This window comes from Schistocerca piceifrons, chromosome 3, assembly GCF_021461385.2.
Source record: "Schistocerca piceifrons isolate TAMUIC-IGC-003096 chromosome 3, iqSchPice1.1, whole genome shotgun sequence".
NCBI lineage: Eukaryota > Metazoa > Arthropoda > Insecta > Orthoptera > Acrididae > Schistocerca > Schistocerca piceifrons.
Window position 1 is genome coordinate 87,390,250 of NC_060140.1, and position 22,223 is coordinate 87,412,472.

Sequence of the window (22,223 nt, forward strand, 5' to 3'; positions counted from 1 at the left end):
TGGACTTTAATACCTACACGGAATTTTTCTTTTGTTTCCTTTACTGCTTGCTCAATATACAGATTAAATAACATCGGGGCAGGCTACAACTCTGTCTCACTCCCTTCCCAACCGCTGCTTCCCTTTCATGCCCCTCGACTCTTATACCTGCCATCTGTTTTATGTACAAATTGTAAACAGCCTTTCCCTCCCGGTATTTTACCCCTGCCACCTTCAGAATTTTAAAGAGAGTATTCCAGTCAACATTGTCAAAAGCTTTCACTAAGTCTACAAATGCTAGAAATGTAGGTTTGCCTTTCCTTAATCTATTTTCTAAGATAAGTCGTAGGGTCAGGATTGCCTCACGTGTTCCAACATTTCTGCGGAATCCAAATTGATCTCCGCCGAGTTTTTCCATTCGTCTGTAAGGAATTCGCGTTAGTATTTTGCAGCCGTGACTTATTAAACTGGTAGTTCGGTAAGTTTCACATCTGTCTACACTTGCTTTCTTTGGGATTGGAATTATAATATTCTTCTTGAAGTCTGAGGGTATTTCGCCTGTCTCATACATCTTGCTCACCAGATGGTAGAGTTTTGTCAGGACTGGCTCTCCCAGGGCCGTCAGTAGTTCCAATGGAATGTTGTCTACTCCCGGGGCCTTGTTTCGACTCAGGTCTTTCAGTGCTCTGTCAAACTCTTCACGCAGTATCGTATCTTCCATTTCATCTTCATCCTCTTCCATTTCCATTTCCATGTTAGTCAGAGCCATTCCTTTGTATAGATTTTTGAAAGTCAGATTGCGTTGCGCCAAAAATATTGTGTGTCAGTTTAAACACAGTCATGTATAATTTTTCTAAGGGGACATACCAACGTTCTGTATTTTAATTTTTAAAAACCTACCTGTTACCAACTGTTCGTCTAAAATTGTGAGCCATATGTTTGCGACTACTACAGCGCCATCTATCACAAAGCAAAAAAAGTGGCCCAACTAAAACATTCATATTTCTTCACGTACTACACGAATACGTAATAAAAAATGTGGGTTCCTATTTTTAAAAAACGCAGTTTATATCCGCTTGACCTATGGCAGCGCCATCTAGCGGGCCAACCATACCGCCATCTGGTTTCCCCACTTCAAGCTAGACAAGTTTCGTTCTTTGTAGTTTTTTTCGTTTGACGGTTATTTCGTGAGATATTTGGCTCGGTCACGATCAATGCACCACCCTGTATATATGGTAGATGCAATCTGCTTTCTCCTGTTCCTCGATGCCATATGGGTAAGGAGCGGTGTCGCGGATTGTCCTGTCACGCCAAGTTTTCGTGCGCGCTTATCTTCGGCTAGAGGGCGTCCACGGGCGGCTTCTAAGAGGACTTTGGCGAGCTCGTTCTCTCGCAGACTATCCGCGGAGGAGGGAAGCCGTGCCTAGCAGGAAAACTCGTGAGGGGTGCGGTGCACCTGGCAGTCCGTGGTTGGCTTCTGTGATTCCGACGGCGGACGCGTGTGATGCGGTCCGCTGTAGTTAGCGGTTTCGCGGGAAGAGGAGCCTTTCCCAGGGCGGCCCAAGGACCGGTGTTGCAAACCGCCGCCTGTGTCAGATTTCTACTCTACGTCTGCCACGGGACCGCAAGTTGCATGTCTACATCTCTGCTTTAATATCCGGTGGGAAGCTTTTGAAGTGGTTGCTTGCATTTAGCAGTGCGGCCGCGCCGCTGTAATTGCAATTACCACACGTTATGCCAGCCGAGTGTCTTGCAAGGTCCGCTAATTTCGCTAATGCTCGTTAACTGGGCTCGCCTCTGTGAGAATCCGATACCAGCTAATTATCATCTTCTTTTTAAATCACTAGATTTCTTTCACAAGGTTCAGCGTCCCGTGGTAGAACTTCCTTGTAATTACAAGCTTGCTGTTTAGAACGTTGGTCTTCGACGAGAAAAGTGAATATCGACATAGGATCTTAAATTCAGAAAATTTTGCCGGTGTGGGCAGAGCAACGTTTTGGTGTGACTTTAAACGCTCCACCTGTGTTCTTTGCGCGTGCTCGTTGTGGAGTTCACCCAGCCTAGGCTCCCTAAGCTATTGATGAGATTGTCTCATTTAGCGTGGTAATGCCGGTTATGCAACCAAAAATTTTCTGCATCTTGCAAATGCAGCAAAACTGTGTTAACTTATTGTATTTCTCCGCTATATCACCTGGTAGTAGGAATTTTTTACTTGTCATTTCTTATGTTGTAAAAAAGAATGGTATTGAAGAAGGGATGCAGCTAATTCCTAAATCTAATCCCGAGGGCTTGCTGTTTGCTGTTCAGCTATTTGTTGCCACACTCTCTTGCGTGTGTTAATTTATTGTGTTTGTAATAATAGCTTTGTGTATGTTTCAGTACCAGTTAATTTGGGCTACCTTGTCGTGTTCTTGTGGAGCGTAATGGGTTCAACTAACAGCCTGGTGCGAACCGCATGCAAACTTTTGTAAAAGTTTCACCTTCAAATTTCTTATTACAATTTTGTATATACCTGTTTTTTAAAACATCTCTAAATTAATTAAATGTCACTGGAAGTGTGTAGTTAAAGTTCAACTGAGTGTTACTCTGAGTTTATGTAAATTATTTCACACATTGCTTAAAGGTTTCCAGTGTTGTTTGCTTGTATTTAAAGGCCTACAACGTCAAGACTATGTGATTTTACTCTCAGATGTTCCATTGACGAACAACGTCCAATCCACATTTCCCCAGGCCTTCCTTGCCCTTCCTAGCAGAGGCGTATTGAGCTTCTCAGATAATTTTTTTGGGCAGGTCAATTACTGCATAAAATATAGTTTCGGTGTACCATATAGGTCATTTATCTTCTTTCTTTTAGGTCATCAGTAGTTCAACTGTAATTATACCATTCAATATTGTTATAAGAATTTCCATCTCTTCACAGACCTCATAATCTTTAATGCATAATCCAGTATTTCTCTTCCACTACAATTTTTTCCCTCATACTGCTCCTTGTATAACCTGCTCGTGCATTCTATACCACTTGTCGCAACAATCCACCTCTTCTCCTGGTAGTACTTTTTCGTAGACTTCTTCCATTTTCTTACTTGTATGTCTACTTGACTCTTGTCGTCCTATTGCCCCAAATTTAAAATCTTTCAGGTCACACACTATCTGCTCAAAAGTATCCACACACCTATTAGTGGACATTAATACGGTGCAGGTCCACCCTTCGCCTTTTGATGGCTCTAACTATGCCCGGAAAACTTACAACGATGTGTCTGAACCTCTGTGGAAGAATACATCTACATCTGCAGCTACATCTAAGTGATTACTCTTCTATTCACAATAAAGTGCTTGGCAGAGGGTTCAATGAACCACCTTCAAGCTGTCTATCTACCATTCCACTCGAACGGAACGCGGGAAAAACAAGCGCTTAAATTTTTCTGTGCGAACCCTGATTTCTCTCATTTTATCGTGATGATCATTTCTCCCTATGTAGGTGGGTGCCAACAGAATGTTTTCGGAGTCGGAGGCGAAAACTGGTGATTGAAATTTCATGAGAAGATCCCGTCGCAACGAAAAACGCCTTTGTTTTAACGATTTCCACTCCAATTCACGTATCATGTCTGTGACACTATCTCCCCTATTTCGCGGTAATACAATACTTTTTCGATGTCATCCGTCAGTCCCACCTGATGTGGCTCCCACACCGCACAGCAATACTCCAGAATAGGGCGGACAAGCGTGGTGTAAGCAGTCTCTTTAGTAGACCTGTTCCCCCTGTAAGTGTTCTCCCAATGAATCGCAGTCCTCGATTTTCTCTACCCACAATATTATCTGTGTGATTGTTCTAATTAAGGTTATTTGTAATTGAAATCCCTAAGTATTTGGCGTTGTATACATGGAAGAATCCTGAAGAATCATGGAGATACTAGAAGGTATCAGATAGATCATATAATGGTAAGACAGAGATTTAGGAACCAGGTTTTAAATTGTAAGACATTTCCAGGGGCAGATGTGGACTCTGACCACAATCTATTGGTTATGACCTGTAGATTAAAACTGAAGAAACTGCAAAAAGGTGGGAATTTAAGGAGATGGGACCTGGATAAACTGACTAAACCAGAGATTGTACAGAGTTTCAGGGAGAGCATAAGGAAACAATTGTCAGGAATGGGGGAAAGAAATACAGTAGAAGAAGAATGGGTAACTCTGAGGGATGAAGTAGTGAAGGCAGCAGAGGATCAAGTAGTTAAAAAGACGAGGGCTAGTAGAAATCCTTGGGTGACAGAAGAAATATTGAATTTAATTGATGAAAGGAGAAAATATAAACCGCAGTAAATGAAGCAGGCAAAAAGGAATACAAACGTCTCAAAAATGAGATCGACAGGAAGTACAAAATGGCTAAGCAGGGATGGCTAGAGGACAAATGTAAGGATGTAGAGGCTTATCTCACTAGGGGTAAGATAGTACTGCCTACAGGAAAATTAAAGAGACCTTTGGAGGAAAGAGAGCCACTTGTATGAATATCAAGAGCTCAGATGGGAACCCAGTTCTAAGCAAAGAAGGGAAAGCAGAAAGATGGAAGGAGTATATAGAGGGTCTATACAAGGGCGACGTATTTCAGCACAATATTCTGGAAATGGAAGAGAATGTAGATGAAGACGAAATGGGAGATACAATACTACGTGAAGAGTTTGACAGACAAAATCATTCATTTGCTAACTATGCCTATCAGTAGTTAGTGCCTTTAGTAGTTTGAATCTTTTATTTCGCTGGTAGTAGTGGCGCTCGCTGTATTGCAGTACTTCGAGTAACGAAGATTTTTGTGAGGTAAGTGATTTGTGAAACGTATAGGTTAATTTAGTCAGGGCCATTCTCTTGTAGGGATTATTGAAAGTCAGATTGCGTTGCGCTAAAAAATATTGTGTGTCAGTTCGGTGTTGATCAGAATAGGTAACGAGCGAAATGTCTGAGTACGTTCAGTTTTGCTCAGCTGTTGAAAATCAAATAATGTAAGAGATTTATCAGCACAGTAATTCAATAATTTCTCTAAGGGGACGTTCAACCTGTCATGAAATATACTATTCAATACTGCTTCAACCGCACGCGAGCTATGTGCCGGACATCCATCATGTTGTAAGTACATCGCCATTCTGCCATGCAGCGAAACATCTTGTAGTAACATCGGTAGAACATTACGCAAGAAATCAGCACACATTGCACCATTTGGATTGCCATCGATAGAATGGGGGCCAATTATCCTTCCTCCCAAAATGCCGTACCATACATTAACCCGCCAAGGTCGCTGATGTTCCACTTGTCGCAGCCATCGTGGATTTTCCGTTGCCGAATAGTGCATATTACGCCGCTTTACGTTACCGCTGTTGGTGAATGACGCTTCCTCGCTAAATAGAACGCGTGCAAAAAATCTGTCGTCGTCCAGTAATTTCTCTTGTGCCCAGTGGCAGATATGTACACGACGTTCAAAGTCTTCGCCATCTAGTTCCTGGTGCATAGAAATATGGAACGGATGCAATCGATGTTGATGTAGCATTCTCAACACCGACGTTTTTGAGATTCCCGATTCTCGCGCAATTTGTCTGCTACTGATGTGCGGATTAGCCGCGACAACAGCTAAAACACCTACTTGGGCATCATCATTTGACGTTTCACAAATGGCTGAACACTTCCTGTTTCTTTAAATAACGTAACTATCCGACGAACGGTCCGGACACTCGGATGATGTCGTCCAGGATACCGAGCACCATGCATAGCACACTCCCGTTGGGCATTTTGATCGCAATAGCCACACATCAACGCGATATCGATCTTTTCCGCAATTGGTAAACCGTCCATTTTAATACGGGTGATGTATCACGAAGCAAATACCGTCCACAGTGACGGAATGTTACGTGATACCACGTTTGTGACTATTACAGGGCCATTTATCACAAAGCGAAAAAAGTGGTCCAACTAAAACATTCATATATCTTTACGTACTACAAGAATATGTAATAAAAATGGGGGTTCCTATTTAAAAAAACGTAGGTGATATCCGTTTGACCTATGGCAGCGCCATATAGCGGGCCAACCATAGCGCCATCTGGTTTCCCCCTTCAAGCTAGACGAGTTTCGTACTTCGTACTTTTTTCGTTTGATGCTTATGTCGTGAGATATTGGGCCCGGTCACTATCAATGGACCACCCTGTGTATTAAATGTTTGCAAATTATGAATATATGCCTTCGTCAAACCTTTAAGTTTGTCTCAAATCGCAGAAGTTCAGTGTCTTCCACTAACCATTAAATCATTTTACGCGAATAGAATGTTTTCCTGACGAAAGTATGCAGGGTGTTTCCGTAAGAGCGCATAAAAGTTTGACGGGACAAAGAGGATGCCCCACTGAATAATTTGAGGTGGGGAACCTGCGGTCGGAGAAGCCAGCTTAAGGAGATACAAGCAATAAAATCACATTAGTGTGTACTTTTTCATTTACATTAGTTACAGTTAACTGCTAATACTGTAACCTCCCTCTTTCTAATCGGCTTATCCTGCTTGCGATATAAAATATGGCCGTGGATCGCGTGTATGCCTAATGGATTTTTTCGTAATTGTATAAGGCTGTCTTGCCTGAAGAAGTGATACCGATAAGTAGGAGGAAAGTGTACAACAGACCCTTCTGATGGAAAGTCTACTAAAAATAAAAGTAATTAAACCGAACAGGGCTATAATTTGGAAAATGAAAGTTATTTTGTGCATTCACTCACGAACAACACTGGACTGATCATGAATCCAAAAGTTACACTAATGAACGAAACGGAAGTAATTAACGGTCGCCAGCCCACTACGGCAATTTACATCCAAAGTCCTGTACAAGATGATGGGTAAGAAAAACATGTGTTATTAAACACTGACGTGGCAACTAAAGGTTGCCAGGTTTTTATTTTTTTTTACACTAATTTTAAGTGAGTATGTAATGATAAAGAAAACTGAGAAGTCACTCTTACGTAATGTTTGGCATTAAATTTTGAAAAAGGCAATCGAATAATGATTTGAAAATATGCAATTAAACTGTATGTTAGTACTGAACTTCGTTACGTGAACAATGACTTTCAGTGACCTCAGCATAACGTCATCAAAGAAATTTAGAAAAAAACAAGCACTTTTTACTTTGCCATTACTTATTTCGTAAATTGTCTTTCATATTATTGTCTGAACAACTGATCCTTTTTTAGTGACTTGAACTGAATTAAATACTACAATACGTACCAAACCAAACAGCCATGTGCTCCAAGCTATATCTAAAATAAATAAAACTTCCGCACTCTTAATTTGTGCATTTCTTTAGATTTGGATTTTTTCCAGTGATTGATTCTCAAACTTGAAAAATGAAATTGCTTTACTTCAGTCATATACTGAAGCCTCTGTTGTACAACAGTTAATTGAGAGTAGATTGAGGCTAAAATTCTTAAAAGAGAAATTATTCATTAATAAACTGGCTGTAACTATTCAATTTGTTTCTTATGAGACTCTGTTAACATATTAGGAAAAAAAAAGAGAACAAGGATCCCGCTTGGTAACAATGTCTGGGCGCAATGAGGACACAATCGCCCTGGGTTCAACTGATCATTATTTGAATAAATCTTATCAGGCAAATCACATTCATTTGTGCTCCTGGGTTAGCCTTAATACTTTCTACCAATGAACAGTCTTACTTCAGTGCTGTGAATACGACGAAACTCGGAGCCGACGACGAAACTGCGTTGCTGGAACTGCTGCTGTTGCTGAAGGCGGTAGTATATTGTTGAGCCACAGCTAATTACAGGAACGGGCAATCGTAATTAATACAGCCTCTTCCGCCCGTCCACTGTCCGTACTCCTGCTCTAGACATCTGGGCGGCGCGTGTGCATGATGCCGCCGAAAATGGTGCTCTCTACTGCGAGAGCGTTAACACCACGCTTCCACACACTACAAGCGCTGGAACCCGTCTCCCGCTCTACGCACGCTCTGCGTGACAACCCCCTACCAAAGATTTTACGAGGTGGATTCAAGTTCTAAGGCCTCCGATTTTTTTTTCTAATTAACTACTCACCCGAAATCGATGAAACTGGCATTACTTCTCGACGTAATCGCCCTGCAGACGTACACATTTTTCACAACGCTGTCGCCATGATTCCATGGCAGCGGCGAAGGCTTCTTTAGGAGTCTGTTTTGACAACTGGAAAATCGCTGAGGCAATAGCAGCACGGCTGGTGAATGTGCGGCCACGGAGAGTGTCTTTCATTGTTGGAAAAAGCCAAAAGTCACTAGGAGCCATGTCAGGTGAGTAGGGAGCATGAGGAATCACTTCAAAGTTGTTATCACGAAGAAACTGTTGCGTAACGTTAGCTCGATGTGCGGGTGCGTTGTCTTGGTGAAACAGGACACACGCAGCCCTTCCCGGACGTTTTTGTTGCAGTGCAGGAAGGAATTTGTTCTTCAAAACATTTTCGTAGGATGCACCTGTTACCGTAGTGCCCTTTGGAAAGCAATGGGTAAGGATTACGCCCTCGCTGTCCCAGAACATGGACACCATCATTTTTTCAGCACTGGCGGTTACCCGAAATTTTTTTGGTGGCGGTGAATCTGTGTGCTTCCATTGAGCTGACTGGCGCTTTGATTCTGGATTGAGAAATGGCATCCACATCTCATCCATTGTCACAACCAACGAAAAGAAAGTCCCATTCATGCTGTCGTTGCGCGTCAACATTGCTTGGCAACATGCCACACGGCCAACCATGTGGTCGTCCGTCAGCATTCGTGGCACCCACCTGGATGACACTTTTCGCATTTTCAGGTCGTCATGCAGGATTGTGTGCACAGAACCCACAGAAATGCCAACTCTGGAGGCGATCTGTCCAACAGTCATTCGGCGATCCCCCAAAACAATTCTCTCCACTTTCTCGATCATGTCGTCAGACCGGCTTGTGCGAGCCCGAGTTTGTTTCGGTTTGTTGTCACACGATGTTCTGCCTTCATTAAACTGTCGCACCCACGAACGCACTTTCGACACATCCATAACTCCGTCACCACATGTCTTCTTCAACTGTCGATGAATTTCAATTGGTTTCACACCACGAAAATTCAGAAAACGAATGATTGCACGCTGTTCAAGTAAGGAAAAAGTCGCCATTTTAAGTATTTAAAACAGTTCTCATTCTCGCCGCTGGCGGTAAAATTCCATCAGCCGTACGGTGCTGCCGTCTCTGGGACGTATTGACAATGAATACGGCCTCATTTTAAAACAATGCGCATGTTTCTATCTCTTTCCAGTCCAGAGAAAAAAAATCGGAGGCCTTAGAACTTGAATGCACCTCGTACAACGCACAAGCACTGCTATTATCGTTGCTAGTCGATGGAAATAACAATTCCTTTGGCTTTTTACCAGAGCTTATAAGTTTCACAGATAAATACAATGAAACGTCAATAGACTTCTACCTAAATGTACACATACAGTGAAGCAATGTTCTTACTTATTTAAAGAAAGCATTTAAATTACAAATATTTACATTCAATTAAAAAAAAAAGTTATATATCGGTAGCAGGTGCCATGCATCCTGCATTTTCGGTGTTACAGTACCATCATTGACACAATGAACGTAGCATTTTTACTCTATCTTACAAAATATGAAACTGAAGGCCATCAACCTCAATGCAAGCATGACATCGGTTAACAAGATTCTAACCCACCCTGACGAATATCTCTGGCGTATTTCGAACCACATCACAGGCAGCCAGAATTCTGGCAACTAATCCCATCTCCGTATCCACTGGGGTCTTATACACAAGTGACTTTAGATATGCCTCTGAGAAATAATCAAGGGGATTCAGGTCAGGCGACTCCGTAGGCCTCCTGTTCAAAATCGGCTGCGCGAGTGGTCCTCACGTCGCCAGGGCCTCGTGTCTTCCCTCCAATGAACCAGTCTCCGGCATTCGTCGATAGAGAGAAATAAACACTCGTCGTGGCGGACGATGCCTGTTAGGGAATCGTTCCCTGTACTGCCTTTCAGCAGCGAGAGCATTGCAACGTACTTCCCCATACACAAGGTGCATATCAGTGAGCTCTGCGAAACTATGCCTGTACTGCTCCATCGTACTGTACTGTGCGTCTCTGATCGGCACTAAGTAATGAATAAGTCTTTTGTTCATTCATAGCACGTTCTGTCATGGGCCAATGTACAATAGACCCACCTTATGGACCAATAAAGTAAACGAAACCTGCATCATGACTTCCTAGTAATTAGGCTCGTCCTCGTTGTTTCCTTGCAGGAAATAAAGAATGCACATGTAAATAAACAGCACGGTACGCGTAAACTTGTACGCATGTTAGTTGTAAATACGATGGAAAACTTGCAAGTTTCTTTAAAAAACCTTCTTTGTATTACTTTGAATAAATGTCTAATGTTCTTTATCGATTTGTTTTTGGATTACATTGTATGAATACCTGAAATAGGAATGCATACTAAACTGGAGTTATCGTGTAGCATGTTGTTGTAACTGCAAGTGATGTACTTACTCTGTGTTAGTGGTAGCAAAAACTTTATACGAACTGATTCGGCAGTGCAACTCCCAATAAAAATAAGGAAATACAGTCACTGCAAAATACATTGAGCCCCTTGGACATTGAATTCTCTGGCGCTGTTCAAAACTGGTAACTTTGGTCCCTATGCACACAAAAAATAAATAAAGATGTCTTAGGCCGGTATTGCACTATCACATTTCTTTGTCAAAGAGTAGATCAAAGATGTGATCAAATATTCGTCAAATATATTTGACGAAGATCTTTGACGTGGCGCTAAAAAAGGGTATTACACTGTCATCATATTTTTCGTCAAAGTTCAAGATGGCTGACAACAACAGCTTGTTATTAACCGCAGCAGTTGCATGTACCACAATTGCACTGTGTGCATATGCGGAAGAGAAGCGGGGGAAAAAAAGGAAACATACCTGGGTGAAGCCGTGGGTTTTACGACGACACGACAAAAGCATTCAACAAAACTTGTTATGTGAGCTTATAGTGGAGGGCGTCAAGTCGTACATCAATTACTTAAGAATGGATGAGCATACATTTCAGAATTTGCTCAGTGAAGTGTATCCTCATATCACGAAGCACAATATTCTTAAGAACTGCTACATCTGCAGAAGACAGGCTCACTGTAACACTCCGATTCCTTGCTACAGGAGAGAGTTAGGTCAGGTTAGATTAGGTTAGGTTAGGTCTCTAATCTTCTTAATATATTTTTGTATTCAGGGTGCCTCACTTGGTAAAACGCCTCATCAGCTTCATACATCTCTCTTAATTTTGTAGTTGTCAGTACACACCAATGTTTATAAAAACACTACAGATGACAGAACGCTGCAGCGATGCTATCGCTCCACCTGGTAACATGTCACATTGCAGTGAACAGAAAACAAGCGTCTTCTTTAATCAAATCTACAGCGAGGCCCTAGATTTGATCAAATATTTGACGACATTTGACAAAGTTCCCTATTACACCATCAAATTTCTTTGACAAAGATATTTGACTAAGATACTGGACAAAGAAATTTGATAGTGTAATACCGGCCTTACCTCTAAAGTAGCAACGGTGGATCGCGATATATTCTGGTCTCTCGTGAAGAAGAATAAAGTATACTAGCTACAGGCTCAGCGCCGTGCAATGCTGGCTGTGTTGCTTTGAAATGTACAAAAAAATTCTTTTCGCTGATAAATGAAAACATATAATAAAAATTCAGTATCTTAGAAAAACATATGACCTGGACAGGGAGGAGGTACTGAATTGGGTGATTTACTAACACTGACCTTTTCAATAGTGAAATTGAATAGGAAGTTAAGTTTGGTTTTCCAAAGCATCTGACAATTGAAATTACATTACTGAGACAAATTACATCATATTTGCTAATTGAGTCACAAACAATGAGATTTATAGAGAAAGTATCATATAAGCTCACTAATAAAACATAAAGACAATCATGAAATTACATATACCTATCTTAACAAATCTTAGGAACATTACAAAGGGGAAATATCCAATTAGCCTTTACATCAAGTCTGTTTACGTACATTCTGGAGCTGCTCAATAATTGCCCATTATCAACCAACTCTTCTACACTAACGCGCTGGCAAGACGAGAGTCGTAAATATCTAACATCTTTACCTTGCTAGCGAGAAGACTTTTGCTTCCACATTTGTATTCCCAATAATAAATGTACTCGTAATTCTATACATTATAATTTAACACTTGGTGACTTCGCAGAGCACACCAGAAGAACTGCCTACTCCATCCTCTTTCGCTCACACACATCTACCCCCTACTGTGCGACAAGCGCCCTCTTACTCCAACTCTACGATCTCATAGCAAAGGAATATCTTTGGCTCTGCAGTCGTGCACTGTCAGCGATCCGCTTTATAGAGTCCATTAGAGACATACATAGTCTATAACATAATAGTTTCATTTTAGTTTACATTAGCATCATTACAATATTTGGGCACCACATGTAAGGGTGTCCCAGTAGATTCCTTTCAAACATTAATGCTAGATAGAGGAGTAGACATGCTGGCTACTCAGACCCCAGGTTCCCAACCTCAAATTGTTCAGTGTTACATTTTTGCATGCTTTTACAGGAGCAACCTGTATATGCGAAACAGTACGTACCGAATATTATTGTAACTGAGAAATCACGTTGTCAAACAAGGCCGGATACACTTCAGAACGTTATTTGATTCATTATTCGGCGCCTGATCTTAGCCCGTCACAGTACTCCAATTTGAAACCTGCTTGTAAATTCAACCACAAGGCATTAGTGTATTTGAAAACGAAAAGAGAGCGCATGAACTACGAAACCTTGAGAACGCTTCGGTCTACAGCACTTTGGGCGACGTATTATCATTCCCTTCTACGACATACAATAATGTGAAATGACTTCATCTTACATATCATACAACTACATGTACAAACTAAAAGAGTGTTTCTGCAGGTACTTTTTGTGAGAGCTCCTGGAGTCAGAATGTGTAACCTTTGACTTGTTTCCTGTTCGCAGGCAGTACAGTATGAACGGTGCCGTCTTGTTGGTCGTGTTGCTGGCGGTGGGAGGTTCGGAGTGTGCTAAGATCTTGGCCGCTTCGCCGTTCCCCGCCATCAGTCACGTGCTGCCTCTGAGAGTTATCGTCCTGGAACTTGCTAAGAGGGGCCACGAAGTGACGTACATCACAACAGACCCGATCAAAGTATGTACGCCCTGTCTGCCTAGAATCTCATCCGCTGATAGTTTTGGCGTTGAGCACCCGTAAGCTACTTCCAGAACTGATGAATATAAAACAAAAGCGACTGCCTTTCTTCTTAATTGATGTCCAAAATATGAATCACGCATCCTTCCCCCTCTGAGATAATTGTAGGTGACAGAAATGTAATTATAGAGTGAGACACACTGTAATGCACAACCTCTGTGTAATGATGAGTTTCACTGAATTTTCCTCACCTTAACTTCATGTTCTTCGAATGAAAAGGAAGGAAAAAAACTTTTAACATCTCTTACTACCTATGTTAAAATTTCCAGCAAAATTTTTACTCTATTTAATTAGAGATATAAAAATATCTTTTCTGGGAGTAATATTTAGTATAAATATCGATTGTGCTCGCTTTCAACCTCCAAAGCCAGTTTTATTGAAAAGGACGTTGGAAGTGGGAAGAGGCGATTTGCTTCGCGATAATTATACAGCATGCACTTATCATACTTCCGAATGAATTGTAAGTAGGCTGTTTAGGTTTTTACGTTGATAACGCCATGTAGCGCTTTGTATGAAAATCACTGACTGTGCTGTGTGCAGTCTGTGGCTGGTTTGCATTGTTGGAATTTGCTATTGTAGTGTTGGGCAGTTGGCTGTTAACAGCACGTAGCGTTGCGCAGTTGGGGGTGAGCCGCCAGCAGTGGTGGATGTGGGGAGAGTGATGGCGGAGTTTTGAGAGCGTATGATCTGGACGTGTGTCCATCAGAGACAGTAAATTTGTAACACTGCATGTCATGAACTGATATATATATATATATAATGACTTTTGAACACTATTAAGGTAAATACATTGTTTGTTCTTTATCAAAATCTTTCATTTGCTAACTATGCCTATCAGTAGTTAGTGCCTTCAGTAGCTAGAATGTTTTATTTAGCTGGCAATATTGGCGCTCGCTGTATTGCAGTAGTTCGAGTAATGACGATTTTTGTGCGGTAAGTGATTCATGAAAGGTATAGGTTATTGTTAGTCAGGGCCATTCTTTTGTAGGGATTATTAAAAGTCAGATCGCGTTGCGCTAAAAATATTGTGTGTCACTTTAGTGATGATCAGAATAAGTAAAGGGAGAAATGTCTGAGTACGTTCAGTTTTGTTCAGCTGTTTGAAAATCAAATAACGTAAGGGGTTACCAGCACAGTAATTCACTAATTTTTCTAAGGGGACATTTTACATAATTAGTACCGATTTACATCTCATCTTATCTTGCCACGCGGGATTAGCCGTGCGGTCTGAGGCGCTGCAGTCATGGCCTGTGCGGCTGGTCCCGGCGGAGGTTCGAGTCCTCCGCCGGGCATGAGTGTGTGTGTGTGTGTTCGCCCTTTTTTAGCTTAAGTAGTGTGTAACCTTAGGGACTGATGACCTTAGCAGTTAAGTCCCATAAGATTTCACACTCATCTGAACATTTTTTTCTTATCTTGTGGTGATCGTATCCTCCGTCATAAATTATACATTTTGTTAGTTCTCTTTGTACTACGACAGACAGCCATAGCGAATTCGTTAAATGAAGGGACTTCCATGCGTAGCTGTAACTACTAAAGATCGTAAGCTATTATGCTGAGAAAAAGACATGGTGCCCTCTTGATATCTACATCTACATCTACATCTACATTGATACTCCGCAAGCCACCCAACGGTGTGTGGCGGAGGGCACTTTACGTGCCACTGTCATTACCTCCCTTTCCTGTTCCAGTCGCGTATGGTTCGCGGGAAGAACGACTGTCTGAAAGCCTCCGTGCGCGCTCTAATCTCTCTAATTTTACATTCGTGATCTCCTCGGGAAGTATAAGTAGGGGGAAGCAATATATTCGATACCTCATCCAGAAACGCACCCTCTCGAAACCTGGCGAGCAAGCTACACCGCGATGCAGAGCGCCTCTCTTGCAGAGTCTGCCACTTGAGTTTATTAAACATCTCCGTAACGCTATCACGGTTACCAAATAACCCAGTGACGAAACGCGCCGCTCTTCTTTGGATCTTCTCTATCTCCTCTGTCAACCCGACCTGGTACGGATCCCACACTGATGAGCAATACTCAAGTATAGGTCGAACGAGTGTTTTGTAAGCCACCTCCTTTGTTGATGGACTACATTTTCTAAGCACTCTCCCAATGAATCTCAACCTGGTACCCGCCTTACCAACAATTAGTTTTATATGATCATTCCACTTCAAATCGTTCCGTACGCATACTCCCAGATATTTTACAGAAGTAACTGCTACCAGTGTTTGTTCCGCTATCATATAATCACACAATAAAGGATCCTTCTTTCTATGTATTCGCAATACATTACATTTGTCTATGTTAAGGGTCAGTTGCCACTCCCTGCACCAAGTGCCTATCCGCTGCAGATCTTCCTGTATTTCGCTACAATTTTCTAATGCAGCAACTTCTCTGTATACTACAGCATCATCCGCGAAAAGCCGCATGGAACTTCCGACACTATCTACTAAGTCATTTATATATATTGTGAAAAGAAATGGTCCCATAACACTCCCCTGTGGCACGCCAGAGGTTACTTTAACGTCTGTAGACGTCTCTCCATTGATAACAACATGCTGTGTTCTGTTTGCTAAAAACTCTTCAATCCAGCCACACAGCTGGTCTGATATTCCGTAGGCTCTTACTTTGTTTATCAGGCGACAGTGCGGAACTGTATCGAACGCCTTCCGGAAGTCAAGAAAAATAGCATCTACCTGGGAGCCTGTATCTAATATTTTCTGGGTCTCATGAACAAATAAGGCGAGTTGGGTCTCACACGATCGCTGTTTCCGGAATCCATGTTGATTCCTACATAGTAGATTCTGGGTTTCCAGAAATGACATGATACGCGAGCAAAAAACATGTTCTAAAATTCTACAAGAGATCGACGTAAGAGATATAGGTCTATAGTTTTGCGCATCTGCTCGACGACCCTTCTTGAAGACTGGGACTATCTGTGCTCTTTTCCAATCATTTGGAACCCTCCGTTCCTCTAGAGACTTGCGGTACACGGCTGTTAGAAGGGGGGCAAGTTCTTTCGCGTACTCTGTGTAGAATCGAATTGGTATCCCGTCAGGTCCAGTGGACTTTCCTCTATTGAGTGATTCCAGTTGCTTTTCTATTCCTTGGACACTTATTTCGATGTCAGCCATTTTTTCGTTTGTGCGAGGATTTAGAGAAGGAACTGCAGTGCGGTCTTCCTCTGTGAAACAGCTTTGGAAAAAGGTGTTTAGTATTTCAGCTTTACGCGCGTCATCCTCTGTTTCAATGCCATCATCATCCCGTAGTGTCTGGATATGCTGTTTCGAGCCACTTACTGATTTAACGTAAGACCAGAACTTCCTAGGATTTTCTGTCAAGTCGGTACATAGAATTTTACTTTCGAATTCAATGAACGCTTCACGCATAGCCCTCCTTACGCTAACTTTGACATCGTTTAGCTTCAGTTTGTCTGAGAGGTTTTGGCTGCGTTTAAACTTGGAGTGGAGCTCTCTTTGCTTTCGCAGTAGTTTCCTAACTTTGTTGTTGTACCACGGTGGGTTTTTCCCGTCCCTCACAGTTTTACTCGGCACGTACCTGTCTAAAACGCATTTTACGATTGCCTTGAACTTTTTCCATAAACACTCAACATTGTCAGTGTCGGAACAGAAATTTTCGTTTTGATCTGTTAGGTAGTCTGAAATCTGCCTTCTATTACTCTTGCTAAACAGATAAACCTTCCTCCCTTTTTTTATATTCCTATTAACTTCCATATTCAGGGATGCTGCAACGGCCTTATGATCACTGATTCCCTGTTCTGTACATACAGATTCGAAAAGTTCGGGTCTGTTTGTTATCAGTAGGTCCAAGATGTTATCTCCACGAGTCGGTTCTCTGTTTAGTTGCTCGAGGTAATTTTCGGATAGTGCACTCAGTATAATGTCACTCGATGCTCTGTCCCTACCACCCGTCCTAAACATCTGAGTGTCCCAGTCTATACCTGGTAAATTGAAATCTCCACCTAAAACTATAACATGCTGAGAAAATTTATGTGAAATGTATTCCAAATTTTCTCTCAGTTGTTCTGCCACTAATGCTGCTGAGTCGGGAGGTCGGTAAAAGGAGCCAATTATTAACCTAGTTCGGTTGTTTAGTGTAACCTCCACCCATAATAATTCACAGGAACTATCCACTTCTACTTCACTACAGGATAAACTACTACTAACAGCGATGAACACTCCACCACCGGTTGCATGCAATCTATCCTTTCTAAACACCGTGTGTACCTTTGTAAAAATTTCGGCAGAATTTATCTCTGGCTTAAGCCAGCTTTCTGTACCTATAACGATTTCAGCTTCGGTGCTTTCTATCAGCGCTTGAAGTTCCGGTACTTTACCAACGCAGCTTCGACAGTTGACAATTACAATACCGATTGCTGCTTGGTCCCCGCATGTCCTGACTTTGCCCCGCACCCGTTGAGGCTGTTGCCCTTTCTGTACTTGCCCAAGGCCATCTAACCTAAAAAACCGCCCAGCCCACGCCACACAACCCCTGCTACCCGTGTAGCCGCTTGTTGCGTGTAGTGGACTCCTGACCTATCCAGCGGAACCCGAAACCCCACCACCCTATGGCGCAAGTCGAGGAATCTGCAGCCCACACGGTCGCAGAACCGTCTCAGCCTCTGATTCAGACCCTCCACTCGGCTCTGTACCAAAGGTCCGCAGTCAGTCCTGTCGACGATGCTGCAGATGGTGAGCTCTGCTTTCATCCCGCTAGCGAGACTGGCAGTCTTCACCAAATCAGATAGCCGCCGGAAGCCAGAGAGGATTTCCTCCGATCCATAGCGACACACATCATTGGTGCCGACATGAGCGACCACCTGCAGATGGGTGCACCCTGTACCCTTCATGGCATCCGGAAGGACCCTTTCCACATCTGGAATGACTCCCCCCGGTATGCACACGGAGTGCACATTGGTTTTCTTCCCCTCTCTTGCTGCCATTTCCCTAAGGGGCCCCATTACGCGCCTGACGTTGGAGCTCCCAACTACCAGTAAGCCCACCCTCTGCGACTGCCCGGATCTTGCAGACTGAGGGGCAACCTCTGGAACAGGACAAGCAGCCATGTCAGGCCGAAGATCAGTATCAGCCTGAGACAGAGTCTGAAACCGGTTCGTCAGACAAACTGGAGAGGCTTTCCGTTCAGCCCTCCGGAATGTCTTTCGCCCCCTGCCACACCTTGAAACGACCTCCCACTCTACCACAGGTGAGGGATCAGCCTCAATGCGGGCAGTATCCCAGGCAACCACAGTCGTAGTCCGATCAGGGGATGCGTGGGACGAGCTGGCCGTCCCCGACAAACCCCCATCCGGACCCCCACAGTGATGCCCATTGGCAACAGCCTCAAGCTGTGTGACCGAAGCCAACACTGCCTGAAGCTGGGAGCGAAGGGATGCCAACTCAGCCTGCATCCGAACACAGCAGTTGCAGTTCCTATCCATGCTAAAAACTGTTTTGCTAAGAACGTCTGAACTAATCTACAGAGAGCGCAAACAAATCGACAAAATTTAAACGGTTATTAAAATACAAGATTGCCTAGTAAATGCAGTAATGCTGCTACTTGCGCACTGCTGACACTGCTCGGCGGCGGAAGGAGACTAAGCGAAATTACACTATTCAGGTACTAAGACACGATGCTACACTCTCAAATACTATAATACGCCCGAAATTTATGAATTACACAATGCAAGTACCAAAAACACGCAAAGAAATTAAGAAGTAAACTATGTAACAAATGAGTGAGCTAGGAGTATACGACTTGCTGCTGCAGCTGCTTATCCAACGGCGGCAGGGAGTATGTGGATATTGTTACATTGTTTGACCTCCGGACTGAATTTGCATACAACTTCTTAAGGCATTAAGCAAGTTTGAAAATTCGTATACGCCAAGGGGTCGAAAATGGTCAAACGTGAGATGCAAATAGTTATTTGAACAGCAAAACAGTTGCATCTAACAGTTCTAATCTTCATCTCTCACAACGCTTTTTCTCCCAGTACTAAACAAGATGCGTCTCCATTGACTGTCGAACAATCAACAGTTTCTGAAAATTTTCCCTTAAAACATAGTCTCACTTCCTTCAGTCAAAACTGACAGTACGCGATGATTCTAAACATTCCTTTTCACCCCACTGGGAGTGTGCTTTTGAAAGTTCTTTATAGCTTATCAGAAACTTTGTAGCCTATTTTGCTTGTTCTGTTCATTTCTTTTACTGTACGTCCAGTCATTGTGTTCAGATGACCTAAATACAATTCATCGAGTGGTTCTGTGACTTCATTGTTCACCGTAGTGTTTTTAAGTGTTGATTAAGTATTGTTTTAATCGTATTGCGCTAAATTTTAAGCCCTACTTTCAATTTCGATCTGTTAAGTCCTTCTATCCATGGTAATTTCAGGTTCGGCTTAACATCGCCAACGGAGTGAGAAGCCAGGAAGCGTAGCGCTAATTTAGCTATGTATGAAAATCATTGGCTGTGCTGTGTGTAGTCTGTGGCTGGTTTGCATTGTAGGAATTTGCTATTGTAGTGTTGGGCAGTTGGCTGTTAACAGCGCATAGCGTTGCGCAGTTGGAGGTGAGCCGCCAGCAGTGGCGGATGTGGGGAGAGTGATGGCGGAGTTTTGAGAGCGTATGATCTGGACGTGTGTCATCAGAGACAGTAAATTTGTAACACTGGATGTCACGAACTGTTATATATATATATATATATATATAATATATAACGACTTTTGAACACTATTAAGGTAAATACATTGTTCGTTCTAGTTCAAAATCTTTCATTTGCTAACTATGCCTATCAGTAGTTAGTGCCTTCAGTAGTTAGAACCTTTTATTTAGCTGGCAATATTGGCGCTCGCTGTATTGTAGTTGTTCGGGTAATGACGATTTTTGTGAGGTAATGATTCATGAAAGGTATAGGTTATTGTTAGTCAGGGGCATTCTTTTGTAGAGATCATTAAAAGTCTCATGTATATTTTCATTCTAAATAAAATACAGATTGATCCAAAAAATGTATCCACTGTTTAAAGGTCCATAACTTGCAAACTAATTGACGGAGTTGTCTCATTTTTGGTGAAAGTGTAGCTTAAAGTCCAACTTAAAGATATCACTGTAGGTGTTCGAAATGGCCACCATTAACATCCACACACAGACGATGCCGTCGAACTGCACCACGAACTACTGACTGCAACGTGTTCAGTTGGATATTTGCACATGAATGTACGATGGATTCTCGAAGGTCATCCAATATGCGTGGCTTTGGTGGATAAACGACGTCTTTTAGTGTTCCCCACAGGTAAACGTCCAGTGGAGTTAGGTCATGGGAACGTGTGGATACTCCACAGCACCTCTACGGCCTATACATCTTCCTGGTAGAATTTTCGTCGAGATACGCCCTAACACGATTTTGGTAGTGGGCTGGGGCACCATATTGTTGAAAGTAAACTCTTCCGTCTCAATACAAGTCTCGGATGGCAGGTAAAATGGATGTCTGAAGCTTCTGAAGGTACACCTCACGGGTAACTGTGTCATCAAAGAAGAATGGCCCAATCAAGTCCCGGTAAGACAACCCATTGAGTTGGAACTGTGCCTCATCAGACCACACAATCATCTCTGCAAATTCTTCATCGTTGCGCACCATGTTAGAAAACCACTCGCAGTACTCCAGTCTGCGATCCGGGTCGTTCTCGTTCATTGCATGTAGCAATCGTGGGATGTAGCACTTCCAATTTGCCGTCTTCAAAATTCGCCGAGCACTTGAGCGACTCACTCCAGTTCCACGGGCACACTGTCTCACAGACTTCTGTGGTGAGCGAGTGAATTGTTGTAACACACGACGGGAGTTAGCTGGACTTGTTACTGTTACAGGTCGTCTAGATCGTTGTTTGTGTATATCTTTAACACAGCCTTCGGCTTCAAATTTGTATCGAATGCGACGAATCGTTAAACGTGTCGGTGGCTCTGTTTGATACTCATTTCCCCATTGCCGTTGAACCTCATTAATATTTTCGTACTTAAAATACCACTTCAAAACTGACTTCCTTTCATCGAATGCAAGCAATGTGACAGCCATGTTTACTCGAGAAACTAGGTGCAACTAAGAACAAAACACTGACTATCTGGCGACTGTTTGCCATTTATGGACTTTTAAACAGTGGATACATTTTTTGGACCCCTCTGTATGTGTCCAATGCCTGGTAAGGTAACTTTAAATCTAATAAATGCTACACAGCTAATTTCTGAAACATTATCTAACGAACATAATAAACATTAGTCAGGACATCAGTAAACTACGTGACACCAGTTTTACAGCCTTACTCACGAACTAGAAAACCTTCCTCGTATACAAGTAAATAAGCTGTCATCTTGTGTTTTGTCTCCTTTCCCCATAAGACAATTGTTAACCAGCTGAACGGAGTATGCTGATCGTGTCAAGACTGTCAAACCGAGAAAGCTCTCCTGTCTCGATTCGACGCCAGGCCGTTCGCAGTCGGTTCCGCTCACCGCTGTCGCCGGGAACTACTTCCTGCCCTCTTGATCTAATACATTTTAAGATACAAAGGAATTACAAACATTGGCTGTGAGTGGGCAGTGATTGAAATCAATGAGGAAAGTTGAAAATTTGCGCTAGACCGAGATTCGAACACGTGTGTTCTGCCTACTAGGCAGATGCTCTGGCCACTAAGCCAACTGGGCACAGCGGTCATTGCAACGGCTCGGACTACCCTAGCACGCCTCCCACCAGATCCAAATTCTCAATTTGCCCTCACATTACTGTTGTAGTGCCCCTTGGCCATTATCCTCGTTACTCGTGGCATTTCGCCGATTCACGTAAGAGTTAGACCCTGACGTGCATCTGCACTGAAGATATCAATGGCTGTCTCGACAGGTCAGAAGAAATTTGTGGGAAGGTCTTATGGGACCAAACAGC

General features: G+C 42.7%; 1 protein-coding gene across 1 annotated transcript in view; it reads left to right on the forward strand.

The window, feature by feature from the left end:
• The window catches only part of LOC124789546 (UDP-glucosyltransferase 2-like), a 111,631-nt gene that overhangs the window by 17,343 nt on the left and 72,065 nt on the right, over positions 1 to 22,223 (forward strand). Inside the window, exon 2 of the mRNA XM_047256945.1 lies at positions 13,041 to 13,227. Coding sequence (XP_047112901.1) covers positions 13,051 to 13,227 — 177 coding nt within the window. The 5' untranslated portion in view covers positions 13,041 to 13,050. The remainder of the gene's footprint in view (positions 1 to 13,040; positions 13,228 to 22,223) is intronic.